This window comes from Phodopus roborovskii, unplaced genomic scaffold, assembly GCF_943737965.1.
Source record: "Phodopus roborovskii unplaced genomic scaffold, PHOROB, whole genome shotgun sequence".
Taxonomy (NCBI): domain Eukaryota; kingdom Metazoa; phylum Chordata; class Mammalia; order Rodentia; family Cricetidae; genus Phodopus; species Phodopus roborovskii.
In genome coordinates, this window is record NW_026125052.1 from 17,560,034 (window position 1) to 17,584,002 (window position 23,969).

Genomic DNA, 23,969 nt, shown 5'->3' on the forward strand with positions numbered 1-23,969 from the left:
TTGACCAGAGATGTACTTGCCCGATTTCTGTGATTAAAGCCATGGACCATCACATCTGGCAATAAAAAATAAATTAAAAAGTAAATAGAAGACAGACTTATTTTCATTACGTGAATGTATGACTCTGTGAGTGTGTGTGTGTGTGTGTGTGTGTGTGTGTGTGTGTGCACGCAATTGCCTATGCAGGCCAGCAGAGGGCAACAAACCCAACCCTTTGTGGAGCTCTGCCAGAGCAGTCATAGACCTATTAACTTTTTAAATATCAGAAAAACCAAAACCCAAATTGGAGCTATTCTTTTTCTTTCTTCTTTCCTTTCTTTCTTTCTATTTATTTACATGTATACAGTGTTCTGCCTGAATGCATGCCTGTAGGCCAAAAGAGGGCGCCAGACCTCATTATGGATGGTTGTGAGCCATCATGTGGTTGCTGGGAATTGAACTCAGGACCTCTGGAAGAACAGCCAGTGCTCATAACCTCCGAGCCATCTCTCCAGCCCTCCATATGGAATATCTTAATAAGTAGTTGCTTTGTAAGGTAGAGGCAGGAGGATCAGTAGTTCAAGTTCACTCTCAGGACCACACTTCCAATTTCCAAGTTGTAGGTCAGCCTAGACTACTCCAGACCCCATCTCAAAACAAAAGCAAAAAAAAAAAAAAAAAAAAAAAAAAAAAAAAGGACCAAACAGTTTTCAATTACAGTAATAACTAGGTATGCCATTTAAAAATGTTTAACAGTTGTCCTGGTCAAGTATGGGGCAATCTGAGTATCACAATGAATAATGATGGTGTCTTAATCCCCATGCTTAGGAGGCAGAAGCAGGAGATCTCTGTGAGTTTGATGCCAGCTTGGTCTATGTAGTGGGTTCCAGGAGAGTCAAGGCTACACAGTGAGGTCCTGTTTCAAAGAAAAGAACAAAAATCAACCAAACAAAAAAACGATACAGTAAGTGGGCCTGGTGATGCATGTTTGTGATTCTTGCTTTGGGGAAGCTGAGGAATTTGAGGTCAGATGGGGGTTAATAGAGAGTACAAGGCCAGTCTGCGTTACATAATGAGACTCTTGTCTCAAAAAAACAAAAGCCCACAGTGTTGCAAAGTCAACCCAAAGAGTACTGAATACCAGCAGCTAGGAGTAGGCAGTGCCACAGTGGTAGCCTGAAAGAGTTCCTACTAATACATGTAGAAATGGTAGAATCACAGAATCTATTTACTTGCTGATTGAGACAAGGTCTCACTATGCTTCTGAGGCTTGTCTGAAACTCATTATGTAGCCCAGCCTAGCCTCTGACTTGCTGTAATGTACCAGGTTTTTTCTTTTGGGCCACAAACCAGCTCCCAAATCATGACATGGAGACTTCTTATTAGTTATAAATGCTTGTCCTTATCTTAGCTCTTATTTTTAATCTGTTTCTATTTACCTACATTTTGCCTCGGGGCTTTTTACCTTTCTTTATGTATAACCTACTTTCATGCTTCTTGTGTCTGGCTGGCCGGTGGTTGTCTGACTTCTGGACCTGGGCATCTCCCTCTGTTTCTTCCTTGTTCTCTACTCCTACTTATTGTCTCTGACCACCAGCCCCACCTATCACCCTCCTGCCTAGTTATTGGCTATTTGGCTTTTCATTAGGCTACTCAGGTGCCTTAGGCAGTCAAGGTGAAACAGCAACTCAGCTTTACATAGTTAAACAAATGCAACACATCTTTACACAGTTAAATAGTTATTCTGCAACACAAACAAATGCAACACGTCTTTACAACATTAACAAAGGCAGCAGAAACAAATGTAACACACTTTCACATAGTTAAAGTAATAATCTGCAGCACAAACAAATGTAACACATCTTTACATAGTTAACTAGTCTAACACTGTAATCATCCTGTCTTGCCTTCCTACTGGCTGAGACTCATTTTATAAGCATTGTTTATAGGAAATGATTCATACAAGGAGCATCAGTGAATGACAAAAAACATCAAGTGAAAGGAGATTGAGGGCTTGGTATGTAGCTCAATCAGTAGAGTGCTTTCCAGCATCATGAAAGCTTGGGTTTGATTCCACGAAAAACAAGTGTGGTAGAGCATGCCTATACTCCCAGATCTAGGGCAAGAAGGTCAGAGGTTCAGCACAAACTCACTACATAATGAGTTGGAGGCTAGCCTGGGATACATGAAACCCCATCTCAATCAATTAAGAGCACTGGCTCTTTCCTCTTGCAGAGGATTCCAGGTTCAGTTCCTAGCCCCCACATAGGATCACATCTGTCTGCAGATCCAGTTTCAGGGTATCTGATGCCCTCATCTGGCCTCCTCTGGCACTAGGCTTGAACATGATATAGAGACATACATGCAGGCAAAACACCCACACACATAAAATAAAACTAGATAAATTTTTAAAATAAAATGTCATTGTCAGGACAGGCATGGTGGTGCATGCCTTGAGCAAGGGGACCAGGAATTCAAGGTCATCCTCATCTACATAGTGAATTTGACATCAAACTATGCTACAGGAGACCCTATTACAAAACAAAACATTAACATCAGGAAAGATAACCAAAGTCAACAGAATAAAATGTTTTAATTTTCAAGAGTCAGCCCCCCTCATCAAGTCATTTACTTTTAATTTATTGTTTTTCTTTTCTTTCTTTCTCCTTCTTTTTTTTGGTTTTTTGTTTTTTGTTTTTTTTTGGAGACAGGTTTTCTCTGTGTAACAGTCCTAGCTGTCCTGGAACTAGCTCTGTAAACTAGGTTGGCCTTGAACTCATAGAAATCCACCTGACTCTGCCTCCTGAATGTTGGGATTAAAAGCATGTGCCACCACTGCCCAGCTTATGTTTATTTTATGTTACGAGTATTAGCATGTATGTATATCTGAGCGCTGTTGGGTAGCAATTTCCTCTAAGGTAAAACCTTCAGTCCTGCAGGGAAACTTGGTCGGCTCAGGGAGCAAACAACTCAAAAGCTTCAGGAAGTTCCTGAAGCTGATAAGACTGGATCGGCTACCTAAAATAGTCTTAGGTAAACCACTTGGAAGAAGCAGGAACCAGATGAGCAGGAACCAGCTGAGCTGGGAGCAAGTTGTGCAATGTCCTCCAGGCCCTCAGTTTTTGTGAGCTGTCACCCATACTGGGGTGGACTTTGATGTTGCAGCTCCCTTTGAGTCATTTCTTCTTCTATAAGTAACCTGTCACCCATATTTCTGTAGTAACTCCAATAAAAATCATTTGTTCACTAAGTTGGACTTTGGAGGTATCTGTACTTTAGTCTGTTTCAGTTCCTTATCTGAGGGAATATATTTGTGTCTCTTGAGGAATAATGTTATACAATGTGTACCACATGCCTGCAGTGCCTATGGAGGCCAGAAGAGGGCATCAAATGCCCTGGAACCAGAATTACAGGCCATGTGAGTGCTGAAATGCCATGGGAGTGCTAGGAACCAAACCTGTCTTCCTCAGCAAGATCAGTAAGTGTTCTTAACTGGTGAGCCATCTCTCCAGCCTCCAAGACTTCTTGCTTAGTCTTCAAATATTCATTGTGAATGAGGTTTCCAGAATGGTGGGCTTTTCTATGGGGTAGTTGGGCAGGACATGATCATTATGTTGGGGGTGATACCCTCTCTATCCCATGGAGACCTTGCTTCTGTAAGTCAGTTTCTCAGGGAGAGGACTTAGAATGGTTTGCTGGGGGTGGTATCTGACTCTCTGACGAGAATATTGGTGCCGTGGTTTGAATAAAATGGTCCCCATAGGCTCATATATTTGAATGCTTGGTTTTCATCCAGTGGAGCTGTTTGAAAGGATCAGGAGGTGTGGCCTTGTCAGAGGGAGTGTGTCACTGGGGGTGGCTTTGAGGTTTCAAAAGCCTATGCCATGACCAGGCCCAGTGTCACTCTCAACCTCTCTCTCTCTCTCTCTCTCTCTCTCTCTCTCTCTCTCTCTCTATCGGGATACAGTGCTCAGCTTCTGCTCCAATACCTACCTGTATACTGTCATGCTCCCTGCCCTGATGATAATGAACTAAACTTTTGAAACTGTACATAAACCCCCTCAATTAAATGCTTTCTAAAAGTTGCCTTGGTCGTGGTGTCACTTCACAGCAGTTTTTTTTTTTTTTTTTACCAAGATCCTCTCATTTCCTTCTTGGTTATGCTGGCATGTTAAGGTCCAGTATCAGTTTGGTTAGCATTTCTAGAGAAAGCCTCCAGCTGCTGTCTGAATGGGGAAAATGCTTTAGTATCCAACTGCTCCCTAGAATGGCTTGTAACTAGTCCTTGTGTGTTCAGCTCTGCCCACACCTGCACCTTCCCTGGTGCCAGGTTCAGGCCCTTGAGGCCTGCTAGCCAGACCAGGGAGAGCTCCAGGATTAATGAGAGACCCTGTGTTAAAAAATAAGATGGCGGGAAGACTGGAGAGATGGCTCAGCTGTTAAGAGCACTTGCTTTTACAAAAGACTAGGTTTCAATTCACAGCACCCATATGGTCGTTCACAACTGCCTGTAATTCCAGTGCCAGGGAATCTGATGCCCTCTGTTGACTTCCTTAGACACCAAGCATATACAAGGCACACATATACTTTCAGACAAAACAGTCACACAGAAAGTAAAATGAGTAAGTCTAATAAAACTAAATAAGCCCCTCCCAATAAAAACATTAAGAAAACTGGAGCTGGAGCGGTGGCTAAGCAGGTAAAAGCGCTTCTCCTCTTGCAGATTACCTGGGTTCATTCCCAGCACCCACATGGTGGTTCCTAACTGTCTACAATTCTAGTCTCAGGGCATGTAACAACTCATACATGAGCCTCAAATGTATATGGAGAAAAAAAAATAAGAAAAAAAGAGTCAAGCTCTTTGCAGAGATGTGTTCTCTTTTCTGCAAGATTGTGGATCCCTGTTACGCTTTGACTTATAGGTAGCTTTGAGATAGCTTGCCCTTTCCATTACCCCCCCCCCCCCCCGCATTTTCACTGGATTTTGCTGAGGCAAGGTCTTGTGTAGCCCAAGCTGGCTTTGAACTCCCTATGTAGCCAAGGATGAGTCTGAACTCCTGGTTCTTCTCCCTCAGCCTCAATCAAGGCTAGTTTTAGTCTTTGACACTTGCTAATAATTACAACTATTAAGTCATTTTACTGGTTATCTGACTTCTGTCTTCTCACCTGGAATGGAAGCCTTATGAGAAGAGAGATTTTTTTCCCTCTTCTTCTCAAGTAATTCTATTATGTGTCAATTTAAAAAAATACTCTCCTTGGATTTGGGAGGCGAGCCTCGGCTACATAGAGAGCAGGAGTCCAGCCTGGGCTACAAGAAACCCTATCCAAAACCAACAAAAACACTTAAAAGTACTCTGGCTTTAAAATCATATCTCATGCTACTGTATACGGTATACTATTATTTGGCAAACACAGGAATGGGCTCGATCGTAAACAAGAGCACTACGTGAGCAAGTGGACTCTCCCCAAAGCCCACAAGCCCTGCCCTGCTGATCTTTCCCTCCGGAAGCGCTTGTGGCGCTCTGGAGCAAAAGCGCATGCGCGGCCCGCTAGGGTCGCTCCGGGCCGTGCGCGAAACGGGGCGACGCGCGAAGGTTCCGCCTCCGGACCCGCGAAGCGCCTGCGCCTTCGGAATTCCCGTCGGGACGCATTCTTGCTCCCTCCCTCCCTCCCTCCCTCCTAACCTCCCCCCGCAGCCAGCTGCGCGCGCCCGGTGGGCGTGGGAGGAGGCGTGGAAGCAGGGAGGGGGCGGGCGTCGCGGGAGGGAAGGAGCGAACCGGAGAGCGTCGTCCTGAGGAGGAGTGAAGGCGGCAAAATGGCGGACCGCTTCTCCCGCTTCAACGAGGACAGAGACTTTCAGGTAAACACGGGCGTCTCCGGGGACCCCCGGAGGGCTCGCAGCGAGGCCGGGGCCTCCTGCTTCCCGGCCTCTCGGCTCTCTGTCCGGCGCTCTGCCTCGCCTTGCAAAGCGGCTCGCTCTCCTGCCCCTCATTTCTCTAGGGGCCTCCCAGCCTGCGATGAGGCCGCGTCTCCGGCTTCATCCCCTTCTCTTCGCCCCTCGAACGCGGGGCTCCTCCTATTTGGCTCCTGGCTCCCCAGCGGGCTGCTTTGTTGGGGCTGTGCCATGGTTGCCCCGGGGGCCTGTGCAGGCTCGGGGCTGGCCCTCAGGACTGGGCTGGGGTTGGGAGGGCTTGGGGCCAGAGGTTTTCAGGCCGGGGCTTCCGAACCCTTGGGTTTTGCTCGCCCCGATCATATTGAGAATCTTTTCTCCCCTTTCCTCATTGTGATAAACAAACCCTTTATCATTTCTGTAACCTTGTCCTCGCCCTGGAAAAGGGTACCTTTTCTTATCAGACGCCTTTTTGTTTAGGCGAGCATTGAGCTTTCTTTGGGCATAAATACTGCTGTTGTTTTCAGGCCGTTAATTGGGCTTGAGAAACAGTAAGGTGTTAGGACTATGGACTGGTGTAAACTTAACTTCGAATCCTACCAAGATTTGTAAGGAATATAATGGCCTTTCCAGGCGTGAGATAGCTCGTGCCTAAACCTTCATTTTTTTTCTTTCTTCATTTGCAAATGTTGATCTGGAAAGGATGTCCTTACAATGGCAAGCATTTGGGGGGGGGGGGAACAAAGGCCGAATTAGAGTAATTCGTCTTTTAGCTGTTGAAATTGTCACTGCAGAAATAATTGGAACTATAAAGGATTTAGTAGCCTTTGGCAATTTCTACATAAAATACATCCTTAGAGTTGCAAATCACTGCATTACTACCGCATCTCCTGGCAACAGCAATTTGGGTCAAGGGATGAGTCTCAGAACTCAAGTTTTTATTCCTTTGAGCTTACTCAAAGCAACACGGGACTACTGAAGCTGTGTGTCAGAAAGCAATTTGAAGGATTTGAATTCTTGGAGATGATTGGGTTGGTGAATAGACAAAACAGTTTAGCAATTTTTAAAATGAACACTGCTTAACAGTCTTGTGCGTAGAACGCTATGAGAAGTTTTGCAGCAGTAAGGAATTTGGGGGTTGCTGAAAAACCCTTGTGGTCATGTGCCTACGGTATAGGCTGCAGCAGAATCTCAAGGTGTCTTAAGAATGTGTCGCAGGTTCACAGAAGTTTGAGGCAGTTCAGTTTGTATGTTTGATACCCGAGAAGGTGTTTTTTTGTTTGTGATTTAAATAGCAAGCCCTATAAAGCATGTGCGAAGTGCATGAGCTTTATTAATTTTTAACTTAAAATTATTTAAGGAGACATACATACCGATGATGAAAGCCTTTGAATGCTTTTCAGAACTGACAATTTCAAGGTGACCTAATAAAATTGAAATCAGACAGTGTGGAAGGAGAGTTAAGTTTTGAGGAAAAATGGCCCTCAACTATTTCAGCAGGCTCAAGGAGGATTTTGAATGAAGATTTTGAAAACGGGGTATCAGAATGTGAGTGCTGTCACTTAGAAACTCATAGGAACACATTTTGATGCTTTAGTTGATTTCATGGGCCAATGAGATGTCTCAGTGGGCTAAAAACCCTTGCCCCACAGGCCTGACTACCTCAGTTTGATACCTGGAAGGTGGAAGTAGAGACTGACTACAGGAAGATGTCTTCTGACCCCCACGTGTGCATCCCCTCACATAACATACATACAAGATAATAAATTAGAAAATCTTAATTTAAAACTCACAAAACATCTGATATTAGGTGGTTTTGAAAAAGGAAGAGGAGGAAGAAGAAGAAATGAAAAATTTAAAAAAGAGCAGCTATGGTGATGGTTCAGGAATTTAAGGCATTTGCCATCAAGTCTCACGACCTGAGTTAGATTCTTGGGATCTAGAAGTGGAAGGAAAGAACCAAATCAGTTCCTGAGAGTTGTTCTCTGACCACCCCCATGAAGTTAATACAATAAATACTTTTAAAAACCAAAACTAGATGCTTTGAAGCTTCCTGACGTTACCACATACATTTTAAACTGTATTTTCTGCACTTGCTCTGACATAATCCACTTAGAATTTTGAATGTTCTAGTATTTCGCATAAAGAGAATATTGAAGGTGGATTTTTGTTTGTTTGTTTTGAGGCCATGTGTCTGTCATGTATCCCACATAGCCTTAAATCTGCCCTGGATGACCTTGGCTTGTGATTTCCCTGCCTCAGCAGTTGCTGGGCTCACAGGTGTGCTCCTCCACACTCAGGATTGGTGCATAGTAGTAGGCAAACACTTTACCCACTGAGTTAAATAACCAATTCAGAAAGGGAGTTTTTTTTTTCTTTTTTGTTTTTTCTTTCCTAGAAGGGTTTCTCTCTGTAGCTTTAGCTGTCCTAGAACTAGCTCTGTAGACCAGGCAGGCCTCAAACTCACAGAGATTCACCTTCCTTTGCCTCCCTGAATACTTTTTAAAAAATTATATTCTTTCTAACATCTATCTGTCTGTCTGTTTATATTTGTGTGTATGCATAGCAGGTTCTCAACTGGAGAGTTACATTCCCAGTAAATTATTATATTTCTTTTTTTAAAATTCCTTTAAAAATACTTAGGGCAGAGGCAGGCTGGTCTTGTTTGAGGCAAACCTAGTCTACAGAGTGAGTTCCAGGACAGCCAGGGCTACACAGAGAAACCCATGTTTCAAAAAAAAATAAAAACAAAACAAAACCCTTAAGGGCTGAGGGTGTAATAATCTTTAGTGGTAGAGTATTTGCCCTGGATTTGATCCTTAGTACTATGGTAGTAATATAATAATTAAAACAATCAAATGAGGATAGTCAATATATTTATCTCTGGTTGTTTTAGAAAAAGAAAAGAACATTGATTGTCAATAATGTCCTTTGGTTTAAAGCCATTGAAGAGGGTAAGATGCTCTGTGAGTGTTGTATCTGAAATATGTTTCAAGTTTAGATTACTCACAAGTTAAATGTAGCCTTCTTTGAAGTTTTTCAGTAGTTGAACATAGTAGTGCAAATTTATATGTCTACCACTTGGGAGGCAGAGGTAGGGAGATTGTGAGTTTGAGATTAACCCAGGTACATATAACAATACCTTGTCTTTAAAAAGAAGCAAAACAGCCAGTTCTGATGGTGTGCTCTTGTAATCCCAGAGCTTTAAAGTTAGAGGTAGGAAAAATTAGGACTTCAGTATTATCTTTGGCTATATAAGCCAGTTTGAAGCCAGCCTGGGTTATGTGAGACCCTGTCCCAGTAAGATGTTTCAGCTAGAAAAGTAACTTTCTGCCAAGTTTGCCTGATGACCAAGTTTGATTCCCAGGACCCATATGCTAGGAGAAAACTGACTTCCATAGGTTTTCCTCTGACCACATGTGTGCTCCCACACACAAATGCACAAATAAAATTGAAAAAATGTTGATAAATGAGGAAAAAAAAGCACTATTCTTTAGGTTTTGTGTATTTTATCTTAGCCTTCACAATAATCCTTATGGAATAGCTGGTATTATTCCCGTTTTTAAATGAAATAATTGTGGCATAGACCGTTCAGTAACTTGGTTAATACTTACGTTACATCATAAGGCTTGAATTTAGATTGATTTTTCTAATTTATTTATTATTATGATAACTATTATTTTGGTTTTTAGAGACAGGGTTTCGCTGTATAACTTCGGAGCCTGTCCTGGAACTCGCTCTGTAGACCAGGCTGGCCTCAAATTCCCAGCGATCCACCTGCCTCTGCCTCCTGAGTGTTGGAAATAAAGGCATGCACCACTACCACCACCCATCATCCTATTAATTAATTAATTAATTAATTAATTAATTAATTAATTATTGGTTTTTTGAGATAGGGTTCTCTATTGTTTTGGAGTCTCTCTTGGAACTAGCTCTGTAGACCAGGCTGGCCTAGAAGTCACAGAGATCCATCTGCCTCTGTCTCCCCAGTGCTGGGACTAAAGGCGAGTGCCACCAACACCCTGCCAATTTTTATTTTTTTAAAATGTTGTATATATGTGACTATCAGAGGGGTTTGTGCTTGTGAGTGCAGTGCCTGTGGAAGCCAGAAGAGGGCATCACATCCTTTAAAGTTGGAGTTAAAGACAGTTATGAGCTGCCTCACATGAGTGCTGGGAGCCAAATTTGGGGCCTCTGCAAGAGTACTTATGTTCTTACTACCATCTCTTACACTTTTTTTTTTTAAGTTACTTATTGGTGTGTGTGTGTGTGTGCACAGGTCACAATAAGGTCAGTTTATTAGAGTCATTTATATTTATGTCCTTCCACCTTCCTGAGGACTTTTGGGGTTGGACTGGGGTAATCAGGCTTACATAACAGTGTCTTTATGTGCCTAACCATCTTACTGTCTGATGTTGCTCCTGAACCTGTCAAGATCCTTTTTTCTACTGGCAGTTTTACCTATTGTTTGTGAGTAGCCCAGGCTGGCCTCAAACTTACTAGCTGAGTCTTAACATTGGGCTTTTCTGATCCTTCTGCCACTCTACTTGCCAAATGCTGGGATTATATGCATGTACCACCATGCCAGTTGTGCTGTAGTTTGGATTGAACCCTGGGCCTTTTGTGCACAAGACTAATACTACCTGCTGAACCATATCTCTAGCCTGAATTTTACATTTTACACAAGTATAATTGAGTCATCAACTATGGAAGTTGGATTTATAGGTCACACAAATAATGTGACCTTTTAGACAGGGTATACAGTTCTGTTCTGTTTTGTTCAGATCTGTGTCTTTCAAGAGCTTCTAGGTAGGCTTCTGACTGTGATAAATTTCACTGTCATTAAGGATACATTGTTATTTTTCAGGGTTTTTTGTTTTGTTTTGTTTTTCTTTCTCAGGGTCAGGGCTTGGGTCTCATGTAGCCCAGGTTGGCTTCAAATTCCCTATGCAACCCCGGGATGGCCATGAACTCCTAATCCTCCCATCTCTGCCTCCAGAGTGCTGGGATTGCAAATGGTAAGCTTACACCAGTATGCCCAGCCCTCTTTATTTGACTTTATATTTTGAGACAGGGTCTTACTAAATTTCCTAGGCTGGCCTTTAATTATTCTGTTGTCTAGGCAGGTCCTGTTTGAATTTGCAATCCTCCTACCTCAGCCTCCAAATTACTGGGATTACAGGCTTTTATTAGCAGGCCTGGCTATTTAGGTGAACAATGATGGGGACTGAATGCAAGGCCTTGTGCATGTAGACAAGTGCTTAAGAACTGAGTTATACCTGTAGCTTTTCAAAGTAGCTTTTATCTTTAGAAACCTTTGTAATCTAGACTGATTTTTCTCTAACAGAGCTTTAATGACTCCTTTAGAATCTGACCTCCAGTTTCTGAGTGTGACATCACCTCTTCATTTACTAAATAAGACATTTGTTCACAGATTCAAGTGTTGCACAAACTAATGAAAATATATAATTTATGATAAGATAACATTTTGGGTTTTAGATTCATAAAGGTTCTAGCTGTATTTGATATGTAGCTATAAAGTGCTCTTAAGCTTAACATTTTGTGTTTGTGTAGCTTTTAATGGCTTTGCAGCTAAATGCTGGTGAGGAAATATTCCTTAGTATTTGTATCTGAGAGGACTGGTAGTTCTTGTTATGTGCGTTGGATTTTAATGAAAAAAAAAAAAACAAAAACAAAAAGGATTACAACAATAGATGTGAGTAAGATAAGATAAAGAAACCAACACCTTCTTTCTCTTTTTTTAAAGTCAGGAGTTTACTAGTCTATTTCTGTCTGAGATTCATAGCAGTTTTCCCCGAATGCTGGGATTGCATGCAGCCATGAGTCACCACATCTGGCTTAAGCTGGTTCCCACTCCCTTTACCCCCTTCTTCAAGAGAGGGTTTCTCTGTGTAACAGCTTTGGCTGTCCTAGAATTCACTTTGTAGACCAGGTTGGCCTTAAACTCACAGAGATCCACCTACCTTTGCCTCCTGAGTGCTGGGATTAGAGGTGTGAGCCACTAAGCTATTTGTTTTGAAAATCCAAACAGATCCTGCTTTTTCACCTTGTACAAACTGCTTATGTGTGTGCGTGTGCATGCAGGTGCAAGTGTGCTGAGTGTGCTTGTGACAGGTTGATGGTGGGTGTCATTCCTTATTTTATACTTTTATGTATTTATTGGGGGGGCTATTTTTTCCTATTTTTGCCTTTATTACAACTGTGTGTGTGTGTGTGTGTGTGTGTGTGTGTGTGTGTGTGTGTGTGTGCATTTGTGTAGGCACCCAGGTGCCATATTGTATGTGTGGATGTTAGAGGACAATTTGTAAGAGTTAGTTCTCTCCACTATGTTGGTCTCAGATCAAACTCAATAGACAGTTTTGGCAAAAGGGCCTTTATGCTTGATTTTGGATTTTCCTAGCAACATAATCTGGCAATGTAGTCTGTGTTTCAATTTGGGCTGGTATTTGCGCACCTATCATTCTGGAGCCGGTTAACCTGAGGCTGTTGAGACCATTAGATAAAACATGAAAGTCATCTTGGCAGGGCCTAGACCTCTTCTCCCACTTAGTGCTGGGCTTAGAGGTGAGAGAGTGGTTTGGAAGCCTGATGTTTACTGAGCAGACCCAGCTTGGGTGCCCTTCTCCACCTGGCATGGGGAAATACAATGATCATAATAAAAAATGTTACATTTGTTCAAGAGCTTTTTAGAATCTGTTTATGAGATCACAATGTTAAATAGCAGTAAGAAAGCCATCTGTTACTTTTATGTAGTGTGTTTATAGGGTTCCTTTTTGGACCTCCTTTCTCCCTTTTCCTTCCTTTATAATGAGGATCAACAATCAGGCACCTGATCATGCTATACAAGTGTTCTACCTTTGAGTTGGCATCTTTTATATGCCATCTGTGATAACAGAATGGGACTTTCAGAAGAGTTACTTGAAAAGAGGTTCATGGTTTTAGAATATTTAGGTCACAGAAACAGGTTTTGTGTGTATGTGCGTGTGCATTTATCTATTATGGAATAGAGTTGCTATTCTGATATGGGTCTGCAAGAGATAACAAATGGGCAGATTTTATTCTTGTATTTTTTTCCTTTTAATTGGAAAAAATGTCACACTGTAAAAATTAGTGTCAGCTATGCCAAGATACTTAGATAACATCATTACTGTTCACATTCCCAAAGTGTGAGAGATGCAAAGAATTTGATTCAGGGATGAAACCAAAGTGCCAAAGGAAGTTCAGCTGAAGGTTCCCTAGAAGTCATTCAAAAAGTAAAGGATGTGAGGCATGCTGGTGTCCCACCTTGTAATCTCAGTTTTTAGGATGTTGAGCCAGTACTGTTAAATGTTAAAGGCAAGTGTGGGCTACACAGTTAGAGGCCAGCCTGAGCCACATACGAGATCTTATTCTCCAAACAAAGGCACTCTTCTGGCCTCTGAGGACACACACAAATACTAAAACTTTTTATTTGTTTCTTTTTCTTTTTCTTCTTTGGTTTTTCAGGACAGGGCTTCTTTGTGTAGCTCTGGTTGTCCTGGAACTCAACTCTAGACCAGGCAGGCCTCACACTCAAGAGATCCGCCTACCCCTGCCTCCTGAGTGCTAGGATTAAAGATGTGTGCCACCTACTTTTTTTTTTTAAAGAAAAAAGAAAAGACAAAAAACCCAAACTCCCAAGGACACAGGGTATATAATTAAGGCAAAGCATTTTAAAATGTGATTTATATATGAAAGTGATTTTTCCAATTCCATATGAATAGCAAAGAAAGACATTCCTTAAAAAATATCTTTTGCTGGAAGAGGAATGGGAGGTAGCGGGGGAGGATCTTTTGGATGGTGCAAAAGTCAGCAGAAGCTGGACAGTCGTGGGGTATACCTTTAATCCTAGGACTTGGAAGGCAGAGGCAGGTGGATTTCTGTGAGTTCGAATCCAGTCTGGTCTCGAGAGTGAGTTCCAGGACAGTCAGGGCTACACAATAAAACCCTGCCTCATTCATTCATTCATTCATTCATTCATTCATTCATTCATTCATTCATAGATAGACAGACAGACAGACAGACAGACAAATTTTGGTGGGAGGATGGTGTAGGAAAGAACTATGGTTTCAAGGCTACATATGATTGTACATTTAGTTTGTTTTACCCAGACTGGCCTTGAACTTGCTATATAGTTAAGGATGAATTTGGATTTCTGGTTCTCCTGCCTCTGTCTCCTAAGTGCTGGGATTGCTGGTGCCACCACAACTGGTCTATGTGATGTTGGAGATTGAACCCAGAACTTTGTGCATATTTGTCAAACATTCTTTTCAACAGAGGTGTGCCTATAACCTTATCATCATATGGCTTGATTTAGAAGTCCAAATTGAGGTCAGCAAATAGCTCAGTGGCTAAAAGTGCTTGCCACCAAAAACCTCAGTTCAATCTATAGGACCCTCATAGTAGTAGGAGAAGAGAACTGACTCTTATAAGTTGTCCTCTGACCTCTGTATGTGTGGCATAACACAAATGTGCACACACACTCATACAAATGTAATAGTAATTAAAAAAAATCCTAATTACAGGTAAGTATGTTATTTGAATTGTGAGGTAGTGCCACAGTACTAAGTTTGCTCAGAGACATTAGTCAGTCTCCAAGGAGTGTTGACAAATGGAGTAGAAAAGATAAAGCTGGGTGTGGCAGTGTATCTCAGTGACCTCAGCTCTTGGGATATGGATACAAGAAGATCAGAAGTTCAGTATCATCCTCAGTTCCTTATAGTGAGTCCAAGGACTGTGTGAGCTACCTGAGATCCTGTCTCAAGAAGCAAACATGTGCCAGGAATGGTGGCACACGCCCTTGATCCCAGTACTAGGGAGGTAGAGGCAGGCGGATCTCTGAGTTTGAGGCCAGCTTGGTCTACAAAGCAAGTTCCAGGACAGATAGGGCTGTAACACAGAGAAACCTATCTGGGGAAAAAAAAAAAACCAAAAAGGCAATTTTAGCTCGTAAGAGCAGGGAAAGACAGTGGCATCTGTGTAATATACTTACTAGCCAGAGTCAAGTTAAAGGTAGACTAAGAGGCATGTCAAAATTAAAATCAATTTAAACTTGGCTCACACCTCATGTGGATGGAAAAAAAAGTCAGATGTTTACAGCCTTGTTAATAATTGATGTGATCATTCATCAGAAACGTAAGCCTGGGCCAGCAATGCAGTTTGTGCACTTGCTGGAAAGGAAGCCTGATGACTTGCATTTGATGCTCCAGAATCTACTGTACCAGGCTTTTTCTTTTGGGCCACCAACCAGCTCCCAAATCATGACACGGAGACTTCTTATTAGTTTTGATTTCTTTTTTTTTTTTTTTGTTTTGTTTTTTGTTTTTTGTTTTTTTTCTATTGCTTCTGAGCCTGTTCTGGAACTAGCTCTAGCTCTGTAGACCAGGCTGGCCTCAAACTCACAGAGAACCTCCTGCCTCTGCCTCCAGAGTGCTGGGACTAAAGGCATGTGCCGCCACCACCTGGCTATTATTAGTTTTGAATGCTTGGCCTAATTTAGGCTCCATCTGGCTCTTTTAACCTGGTAACTTTTGCCTTGGGACTTTTCACCTTTCTGTGTGTCCTACTCTGTGTCTGCAGGCTAGCTGCTGCCTGTCTGGCCCTGGGTGTCTCCCTCTCTTGCTCCCTTGTTCTTTCCTTTTAATCTCTCTTGAGCCTAGATTTTTTTCCTTCTATTTATTCTTTCTGCCTGCCAACCCACCTATCCCTCTTCTGCCTAACTATTGACTGTTCAGGTTTTTATTAGACCAGTCAGGTGCCTTAGGCAGACAAGATGAAACAACAACACATCTTTTCAAAATTAAACACATGCAGCATAAACAAATATAGCACTTGGTGGTGGTGGTGGTGGTGGTGGTGGTGGTGCATGCCTTTAACCCTAACCCAGTACTTTAACTCTAACCCAGTACTCAGGGCAGAGGTAGGTGGATCTCTGAGTTCAAATGTAGATGGAGATTTCTGTCCTATCTGGCCCCAAAGCCCTTTAGTCCCAAATAAACACAGAGGTTTACATAAATTCTAAATTGTTTGGCCTATTGCTCAGGCACATTACCAACAAACTCCTACAACTTAAATTAACCCATAATTCTTACCTATGTTTAGCTACGTGGCTTGACACTATTTGTCAGTAAGGCATTCTCATTTTGTTTCCTCTGTGTCTGGCTGGTGTCTGCCTTTCCTCTTCTAGAATTCTCATCTGGTCACCCCACCTATACTTCCTGCCCGGCTACTGGCCAGTCAGTGCTTTATTAAACCAATATGAGTGACAAATCTTTACAGTGAACAAGAGCATTATCCCACATCATTCAAGGCCAGCCTGTCTAGAGAGCAAGTTCTAGGACTGGCTCCATAGCTACAGAGAAACCCTGTCTCAGAAAACCAAAACAACAACAAAAACCCCAAAACAAATGCAGCCCACTTTGACACAGTTAAAGAAATTTCCCCAGCATAAACAAAAAATTAATATTTGATTTAATGCTATATTTTGAATTATTCTTTCCTAATGAAACAGGTAGGTCTGGGAGAAAAAAAAAACTGCAATTAGAGATAACATCCTCGAAATCAGAATTGTTTTGTCTTGTTATAATGGCAATTTGCTTGATTATGCTTATATATAACAGTGTACAGGCACATTTATCTCTCAGCAGATCAAATCATCTACAAAAAACAATGCTGGCAACTCAGACAGTATGATACAATTTTTCTGTGTGTCCCTCTATTGTGACATTTTTGTTTTGTTTTGCATAGGGTTGCAGTGTCTCCCTGCCCAGGATGATGGGGTAGAACTATTAATTCTTCTGCCTTTGTCTCTGCCCTGGAATTGTGGATGTGCTTCCCCATACCTATGACTTACTTTCTAGAACATAAAGTAAAATGAAATGTGTCTGGAGAAATGAATGGCTCAGTGGTTAAGAGCATCTTCTGCTCTTGAAGAAGACCCTAGTTCAGTTTCCAGCACCCATATCAGGCAGGTCACAACTGCAAGGAGCTCCAGTGCCTCCTTTGGGTACCTATACTCACACATAATTAAAAAATATAATAATAATAATTTTTGTTGTTGTTTAGTTTGGTGCCCACTCCCACCCCTTGGCAGGGTTTTTTTGTGTACTTCTGGCTGCCTTGAAACTCACTTTGTGGACCAGTCTGACCTTGAACCCAAGAGATCCCACCTGCCTCTGCCTCCCACACATATAAATAAATAAATATAATGAAAATACTTAAAAAGAAATGCTGTTTATGAAAATAAAAGAGCGCATACAGCTCATTGTCTTCCTGATGCATGGGTGTTAGAAGTGGTTGATAATGTTTTTAGTTAACAATTTAGACATTTGTTAGGGGAAAAAGTGTTCAGAATTTAGTCTTTCTTTTTTTTTTTTTTTTTAATTTCCCAGGGCTTGTGATTGAATATAGGGTCTCTTCCATTCTGGGCAAATACTTTACCTCTGAGCAGCATCTCCAGCTCCCTGACACACTTTTTTTTTTATACCCAATTACATATTTAATAAATTTGTTTGAATGTTTTGCCTGCATGTATGAATGTGTACTGTGTGCATATCTAGTGCCTGAGGCCAGAACAGGATGCTGGAACTGGGTTATAGACACTTGTGAACTGCACTCTGGATGCTGTGACCTGAACCCAGATCCTGTGTAAGAGCAGCCAGCACTCTTAACTGCTGAGCTGTCTTTCCAGGCTCTCAAGTCATAGACTTTTTTTTTGGGGGGGGGGGTTCGAGACAAGGTATCTCTGTGGCTTTGGAAACTGTCCTGGTACTAGCTTTTGTAGACTAGGCTTGTCTCGACTTCACAGAGATCCGCCTGTCTCTGCCTCCGGAGTGCTGTGATCAAAAGCATTTGCCTCCACCACCTGGCTTTTTTTTTTTTTTTTTTTAAATATTTATGGATGTGTTGTCTGCATGTGTATCTGTGTTGTGTACCACATGGATGTTGGTCCCTTTGGATCCCCTGGGATTGGAATTGGAGATGGTTTTGAGCCAATATGTCAGCAAAGGGAATCAAACTTGGGTCTTTCTTGGAAGAGTAGTGAGTACTCCTAACCACTGTGCCGTCTCTCCAGCTCCAAACATAGACCCTTAAGGTCTTTTCATTTTGTTTTGCTTGCCTTCTTTTCACTGTTTCTTCCTTCTTTTTGTTCTTTTCCTTTGCTGATGGTTGAACTTACGGTCTTGTGTATGCTAGGCAACTCCCTCCCCTCCCCCCCCCCCTTGTTGCTTGAGACAGGATTTGTCTGTGTGCCTCTGCTGTCCTGAAATTCACTCTGGCCTTGAACTCTGAGATCTGTCTGCTTCTGCCTCCTAAGTACTAGAATCAAAGGTGTGCCAGGCCTGCTATGCAACTTGTTTTATCAGAGAATTATTGGTGTTTTTAATCTAAGTTGTTCAGTTTACCAATAAAGACTCGGGAATCAGTAACAACCTGCTAGGTCAGAGAACATGGCAAGCAACCTGCTGACCTTCCTTTTTGGCCAGAGATCCAGCAAGAAAATATCTCCATCCGAAACCAAAAAAAGTCCAAGAATCTCTAAGTCCCTCTCTACTCTTTTCTGTTAGTCTATCTTTCTTGAGTCCTCTGTACCCTCTATGGCTAATTCTTGTCAATTAGTCACCAGCTCTGCCCCCTGATCCGAGGTTAATTTTATTCATACAGTTATTGGAATTTCACAGTGTGATCAAATATCCTGCAACACATTATACTTCTAGATTCTAGTAAAGACTCTGTATTTGCATGTGTAGGCTCACATGATATAGCTTTCATGTGGAGGTCATCAGATGACTTTATGGAGTCCTTTTTTTTCCATCTCTACATGGGTTCTGGGGATCAAACTCAGGTTTTCAGGCTTGCATATGTGGGCAGCAAGACCTTCTTGAGCCATCTTTCCTATGCTGAACTGGTTTTATGGGTGAGTGCATGCCTCCTATCCCCCATGATTGAACCTAGGACCTCGTATGTGCTGATTAAGAGCTCTACTACTGAGCTGCATCATCTGGTGGCAGTTAAAAAAAAAAAAGTATTTATTTACTTGGCAGTATGTGGGGTTTGTGTGTGCCATGGCACATGTGTGCCTGTCCGAGGACAGCTTGGATGAAGTAGGTTCTCTTCCACCATGTGGGTGCCAGGGATCAAACACAGGTGGTCAGGTTTGGTGGCACATGCTTTCACAGTTCAGAGCTATCTCACTGGGTCTTAAATTTTTTTTTTAAGAGTCTTAATTTGTGATACAGTTTTGGTTTTCTACTGAAAAGAATATTAAAAGTAACTGTAGTTGGCTAGCTGATCAGTTGCTTTAATACTTTTGAAAAATAACTGCAGGGTTTTTTTCCCCCAGGGTAATCACTTTGATCAGTATGAAGAAGGACACTTGGAGATTGAACAAGCATCCCTTGACAAGCCCATAGAATCGGTAAGATGACCCATGCTTACTTTGGATCTTAGCTAGTTAGTTAGGTAGAGCTCGTGTGTCACTTGACGTGAGTGAAGGTAAACTTTTACACTGGACTAATAGTACAAGTTAGAGCCACTTTCCTGCATGCCCCACAGTAATTAGGTGGAGTTTTGGATGTGATTTAATAATGTTGGGAAATCAGTGTAGAACACAGAGGGAAAACTTTAGGATTTAGTGGGGAAAAATGTTATTTTGGCCCATATTAAGCTTTGATAAAGATAGAAAGATGGATGTAGTGTTACTGTAAATTGAATAAAGGAGTAAAATGTATTTTGATCCTTTAATACATTTTCTGGGCAGTATAGTCATGTGAAATGTTCCAGTAGAAATAGTTAAGAAGTAGCAAAGTATTAGACCCTTTTAAGACATGGTAAGCTTGGACTCTGTAGTTTAAGAAGTGTCTCGTGGTTTTTTGTTTTGTTTTGTTTCCAGGTCAAAAGTTAGTTATTTTTGCCTTTTTATGTATACTTCTTAATCTATGACATCAATGATACCAAGTCATAGAACAAGGAGATTTATTTTCTGCCTCTTAATTTTAAAAAGTCTTAAGTTTTAAGCATTTAAAAAAGAAAACATTATTCTAAAATAACTATCCATTGCTAAAGTGTCTAAACTTGTTCTTGTCATTATTTAAAATCTATACTTACATGTACATCCTTACAGGGATTTCATTGAAGCATTGATAAAGCTTGAATGGATAAAAGGTCAAAAAGCAAATCCTAATTTTGTAATCAATCAAGACAGGTTCCCCTCTCCCTGTTAGAAACACTAGCTTCCTATCCTTCTGTGAGATAACAAGGCAGTTTGGAAAGTGTAGATAATTTAGCTTTTGTTCTCAAAACTATAACATAGTAAAGGATCAACATATATTTACGTTCTTAATTAGGTTGGTGTTGTGTGTGTTTGTGTGTGTGTTTAGATGTTTACAGAAATTTACACAACTTGGGGTGTTCGACATTTTTCTTCCACAGCAGTTGGCCCATATTAGCTAAGCAGCCATGATCTGGTTTGTATTGCACGGTCTGCCTTTTTTTTTTAATTTCTTCTCTAGGGTTTCTTTCTCCCCCACCTCCCCTTCTTATTTCTGTCTTTCTGGTCCAGTGAACACTGCATATAGTACTTTCTGTCTTAATGTGCTGGCATGATGCTAGACTAGGCATGGCAGTAAATGATGACGCATGTGATAATGCTGCAGAGGGAGAGTTCATATCTGATAATGTGCTGAAAGTTCAGTCCTATATTTTAACATAAGATTAAATGCCACGCCCATTTTGCTAAGTTAAAACTCCCCAAGGTGTGTGCCTTGTTCTGTAGCAGAGATTATTATCAGGCAGAATTTTATAATGAAATCCATAGGCAAGATAATACGATTTGTATTTGAAAATAATTTGGTTTTCCATCTTAATTGAAAAATATTTCCTTGTGTCAAGAGTTTTAAGAACAAATCACTAGTAACAACTCCTCAGTACTGTATTTTGTGAGGCATATGGATGGATAAGCTATTTCTGTTGAGTACTTTGACTTGTATCAGGAAGTTTAGCCAGAATCTGTAGCGTGGTTCACTGTCACTGTACTCAATATTGTTTTTAAAGCATTGACATTTAGCACTTTTAAATCCTGTGTAGGTCTACATTACAATTTCTTTTAATCCATTCCTGTGACATGAGACTAATGATACTGTTTCCTCACAGTGCCCAGGATTTTTTTCTTGGACATGTCGTATTCATAAGCAAAGCACTGTGATAAGACAGTCTGCTTGTGTAATCATTGTCCAGTAATCTCAGTGAGTAAGAGTAGAATTGGTTTAAGTCTTGTTTATTTGATAATGTTAACCTTCTCCATTTAAAATAATAAATGATGTTGTGCTCAGACCACATCTGTATTTTTTTAAAATAGATGTGTAGTCAGAGATTACATTAAGTTATACTTCTAATGAAAAATTATTCATGGAAGCCATAAACATAACACATTAATTGTGAATTGGTAGACTTTTGTAGGTTGCATTGTGTTAAATAGAAGTAGGACTCAAAGAAAAGTGGGACCCAGAAAACAAAGAGATTCTTTTCTGCTACCTTGTCATTTGGAAATAAAACTTGAAGTTTCAAAGGAACTCCTACATGATTGATATCAAAGTAGGCAGTGTTCCTTCTCATCCAAAGGGGAAAGTCCCCGATCGTCTGAATGCCCACCAGAATTACCATTACTCACAGGGCTGGCTGGCTATCTCGCTGTTTTGTTTTAAGGGGGAAAATATTGCTTCTAACACAGAAAGCCTCTGCTGAATAAAATCTTTCTCTGCAGCAATATCTTGAGAGGTGCTGACTGTTTTGCTACAGCATGCAACTCAAAAGTGGCTGGGAATACACAGCTTTGGGAGTCTACAGATCGTTGCAGGAGCTAAAATTGTAGTCATTTAAATAAGTAAGAAAGGTAATCTGCAGCAGCTGATAACTGTGGAGATCTGCACAGGTTTGTGTCAAGAATATGCCTGTTTGAAGGGCATTTATGTGTATGGAATTAAGGCTATTTGTTTTATAATAGAGCACATTTGATACAAACCAGCAAAAAACAAAATGAGATTCAAAGATGCTAATAAATTATACATTAAGCAAACTTCTGAAATCTGGATTTGTTAGAGAATGATATAATCAGTTTTAGTAGGCAATATTAAAAACAAATCTAAGATTCATGAAGCATTTGATAATATTTACTATAAAGTTTTATTTTTCTGTATTTCAATAAAATGTCCTTGTCAAGAGTAAAACATTTTCTAAGAAAATTAAATTAGAATTGGCACGTAATTTGGTTGTCTGAATTTTGGAAAGAACAAAATACAACATTTTTTTCCTTACCACAAACAACTTTTTTAGTTTGAACTTTAAAAGTTGTTAGTTTATAAGATTTTGAAGTCCAAGCCACAATTATGACTGTCACACATTTAAAATATTTGGAAACTAAATGTAATCTAAAGTTATAGCCCAATCTTAGATGCACTGTTTAGGATATATGATCTTTTATGAACTTTATCTTAGTTTGAAGATGATAAATCAAAATGCCTCCATCATAGATTTGAAAAAATGCTGTCTAGTTGTACTAAGTACAGCTGTCCATCCAGTAGTTGTTTTTCATTCTACCTGACTGATTAAAATCCTGACTTTAGGAGTTGTCAGGTTGAGTGGGCTTTAAAAATTAGTGTTAAGTTTTCAAACTCTAGTTGCAATGTAGTAGTTTAATTATCTAAGAATTTAGTAGTGCCTATATAACTGGAGTTTGTTATGTTGCGTATCTGTTTAGATCTGTGGACTCCACTAATTCCAAAATGTAACTCTGTGAGACTGCTAATTTGACTCTTAGCAGTGACTTTATGTGGTCTGCACAATAAACAATATGCTTCTTGGAGCTGAATGGTGTAGCATTACTATATGGCTTTTCTCTCTAGTCTTCATTTGTCATCTGTAGTGAGCTATAATTTTTTTTTTTTTTTGTTTGGGGAATTTATATAAATTTGTTCTTTGCATGGGTTCACCTGATAGCATTGATTCTTGCTTATAGAGTCTCTAATACACAATCAGCAAAGCTTACAACCCACTCAAGAGACCATTTTTGTCCTGCTGAAAATGGGCTAAATTTTATAAATTGAATGTGGTTGTCAACTAAAAGAAAATCCAGTGTGGAATTAATTAATTCTCATCTAGTTACTGATATATCAGAAGTGTAGTTTTCTCTTGATACGAGATTCTGTTTCCTAGTATCAAAACTTGTAAAATAATTTTTTATCTGTGTTTTAGCAGGCTCCCATCATACATGATGGTGCTGTTGCCAATGGTCCTTCTTACTGTGGTGGTATATAGTTACATGGAGCAGGAGCATTTCCTGGGAAGGTTTTCTACTTCATGTTTAATCAGTAGATAAAAATGTTGAGGACCATCTAAAATAGTTAATGAGGGTTTTGTTTGCTTGCTTTTTTAATGTTGGTATTACATTTTAAGCATATTGGTGGTTACTTATAAAGCACTTCTCGTTTTTGAAGACCTTTCCCATTTGAAAACTTTCACATAATAGACAGGAACACGTTGGCAATACAGAATTTTATTTATTTGTGTAGAGTTTTTTGTTGTTGTTGTGTTTTGTTTTGTTTTGTTTTTCAAGACAGGGTTTCTCTGTATTTCTTTGGAGCCTGTCCTGAAACTCACTCTGTAGACCAGACTGGCCTTGAACTCACAGAGATCCATCTGCCTCTGCCTTCGGAGTGCTGGGATTAAAGGTGTGCACTACCATGCTCAGTGGCAACACATAATTTATGTTTTAATTTTAGAAATAGAAAACCAGAACAAGTCAGTTGATGTAATTCTGACCCCAGGGGGAAAATGGGTTTTCAGCTCAGCTTCATTTGAACACAGTAGGATTTCAATTTCAGCTGAAGAATATATAGCTGCCATTTTGAATCTAAATTCTGGAAACTCTGAATCAGGTAGAGAATCGCTTATGTGTATGCTCCTTAAGAAAAATTCATTTGCCATATTTCTTAGCTTAAAATAGAAATTCCTTGTAATCCTTTTTTAAAATTTATTTTTATTTTATGTGTATTGATGTTTTTTCCTG

The 23,969-nt window shown here is 40.5% G+C and overlaps 1 protein-coding gene across 10 annotated transcripts in view; it reads left to right on the top strand.

Moving 5' to 3' along the window:
* The first annotated feature begins 5,597 nt into the window (after window positions 1-5,597).
* Window positions 5,598-23,969, top strand: part of Gpatch8 (G-patch domain containing 8) — a 72,959-nt gene continuing 54,587 nt past the window's right edge. For 6 of the 10 annotated variants that reach the window (XM_051177996.1, XM_051177986.1, XM_051177954.1 and 3 more), the window contains exons 1-3: window positions 5,598-5,839; window positions 19,251-19,325; window positions 20,339-20,373. Coding sequence is in view for 1 of the 10 variants with exons in the window: in XM_051177938.1 (XP_051033895.1) it covers window positions 5,795-5,839; window positions 19,251-19,325 (120 nt within the window). In the remaining 9 variants the exon portion in view is untranslated. The remainder of the gene's footprint in view (window positions 5,840-19,250; window positions 19,326-20,338; window positions 20,374-23,969) is intronic. The other 4 variants (XM_051177975.1, XM_051177966.1, XM_051177949.1 and 1 more) reach the window with 1 other exon arrangement.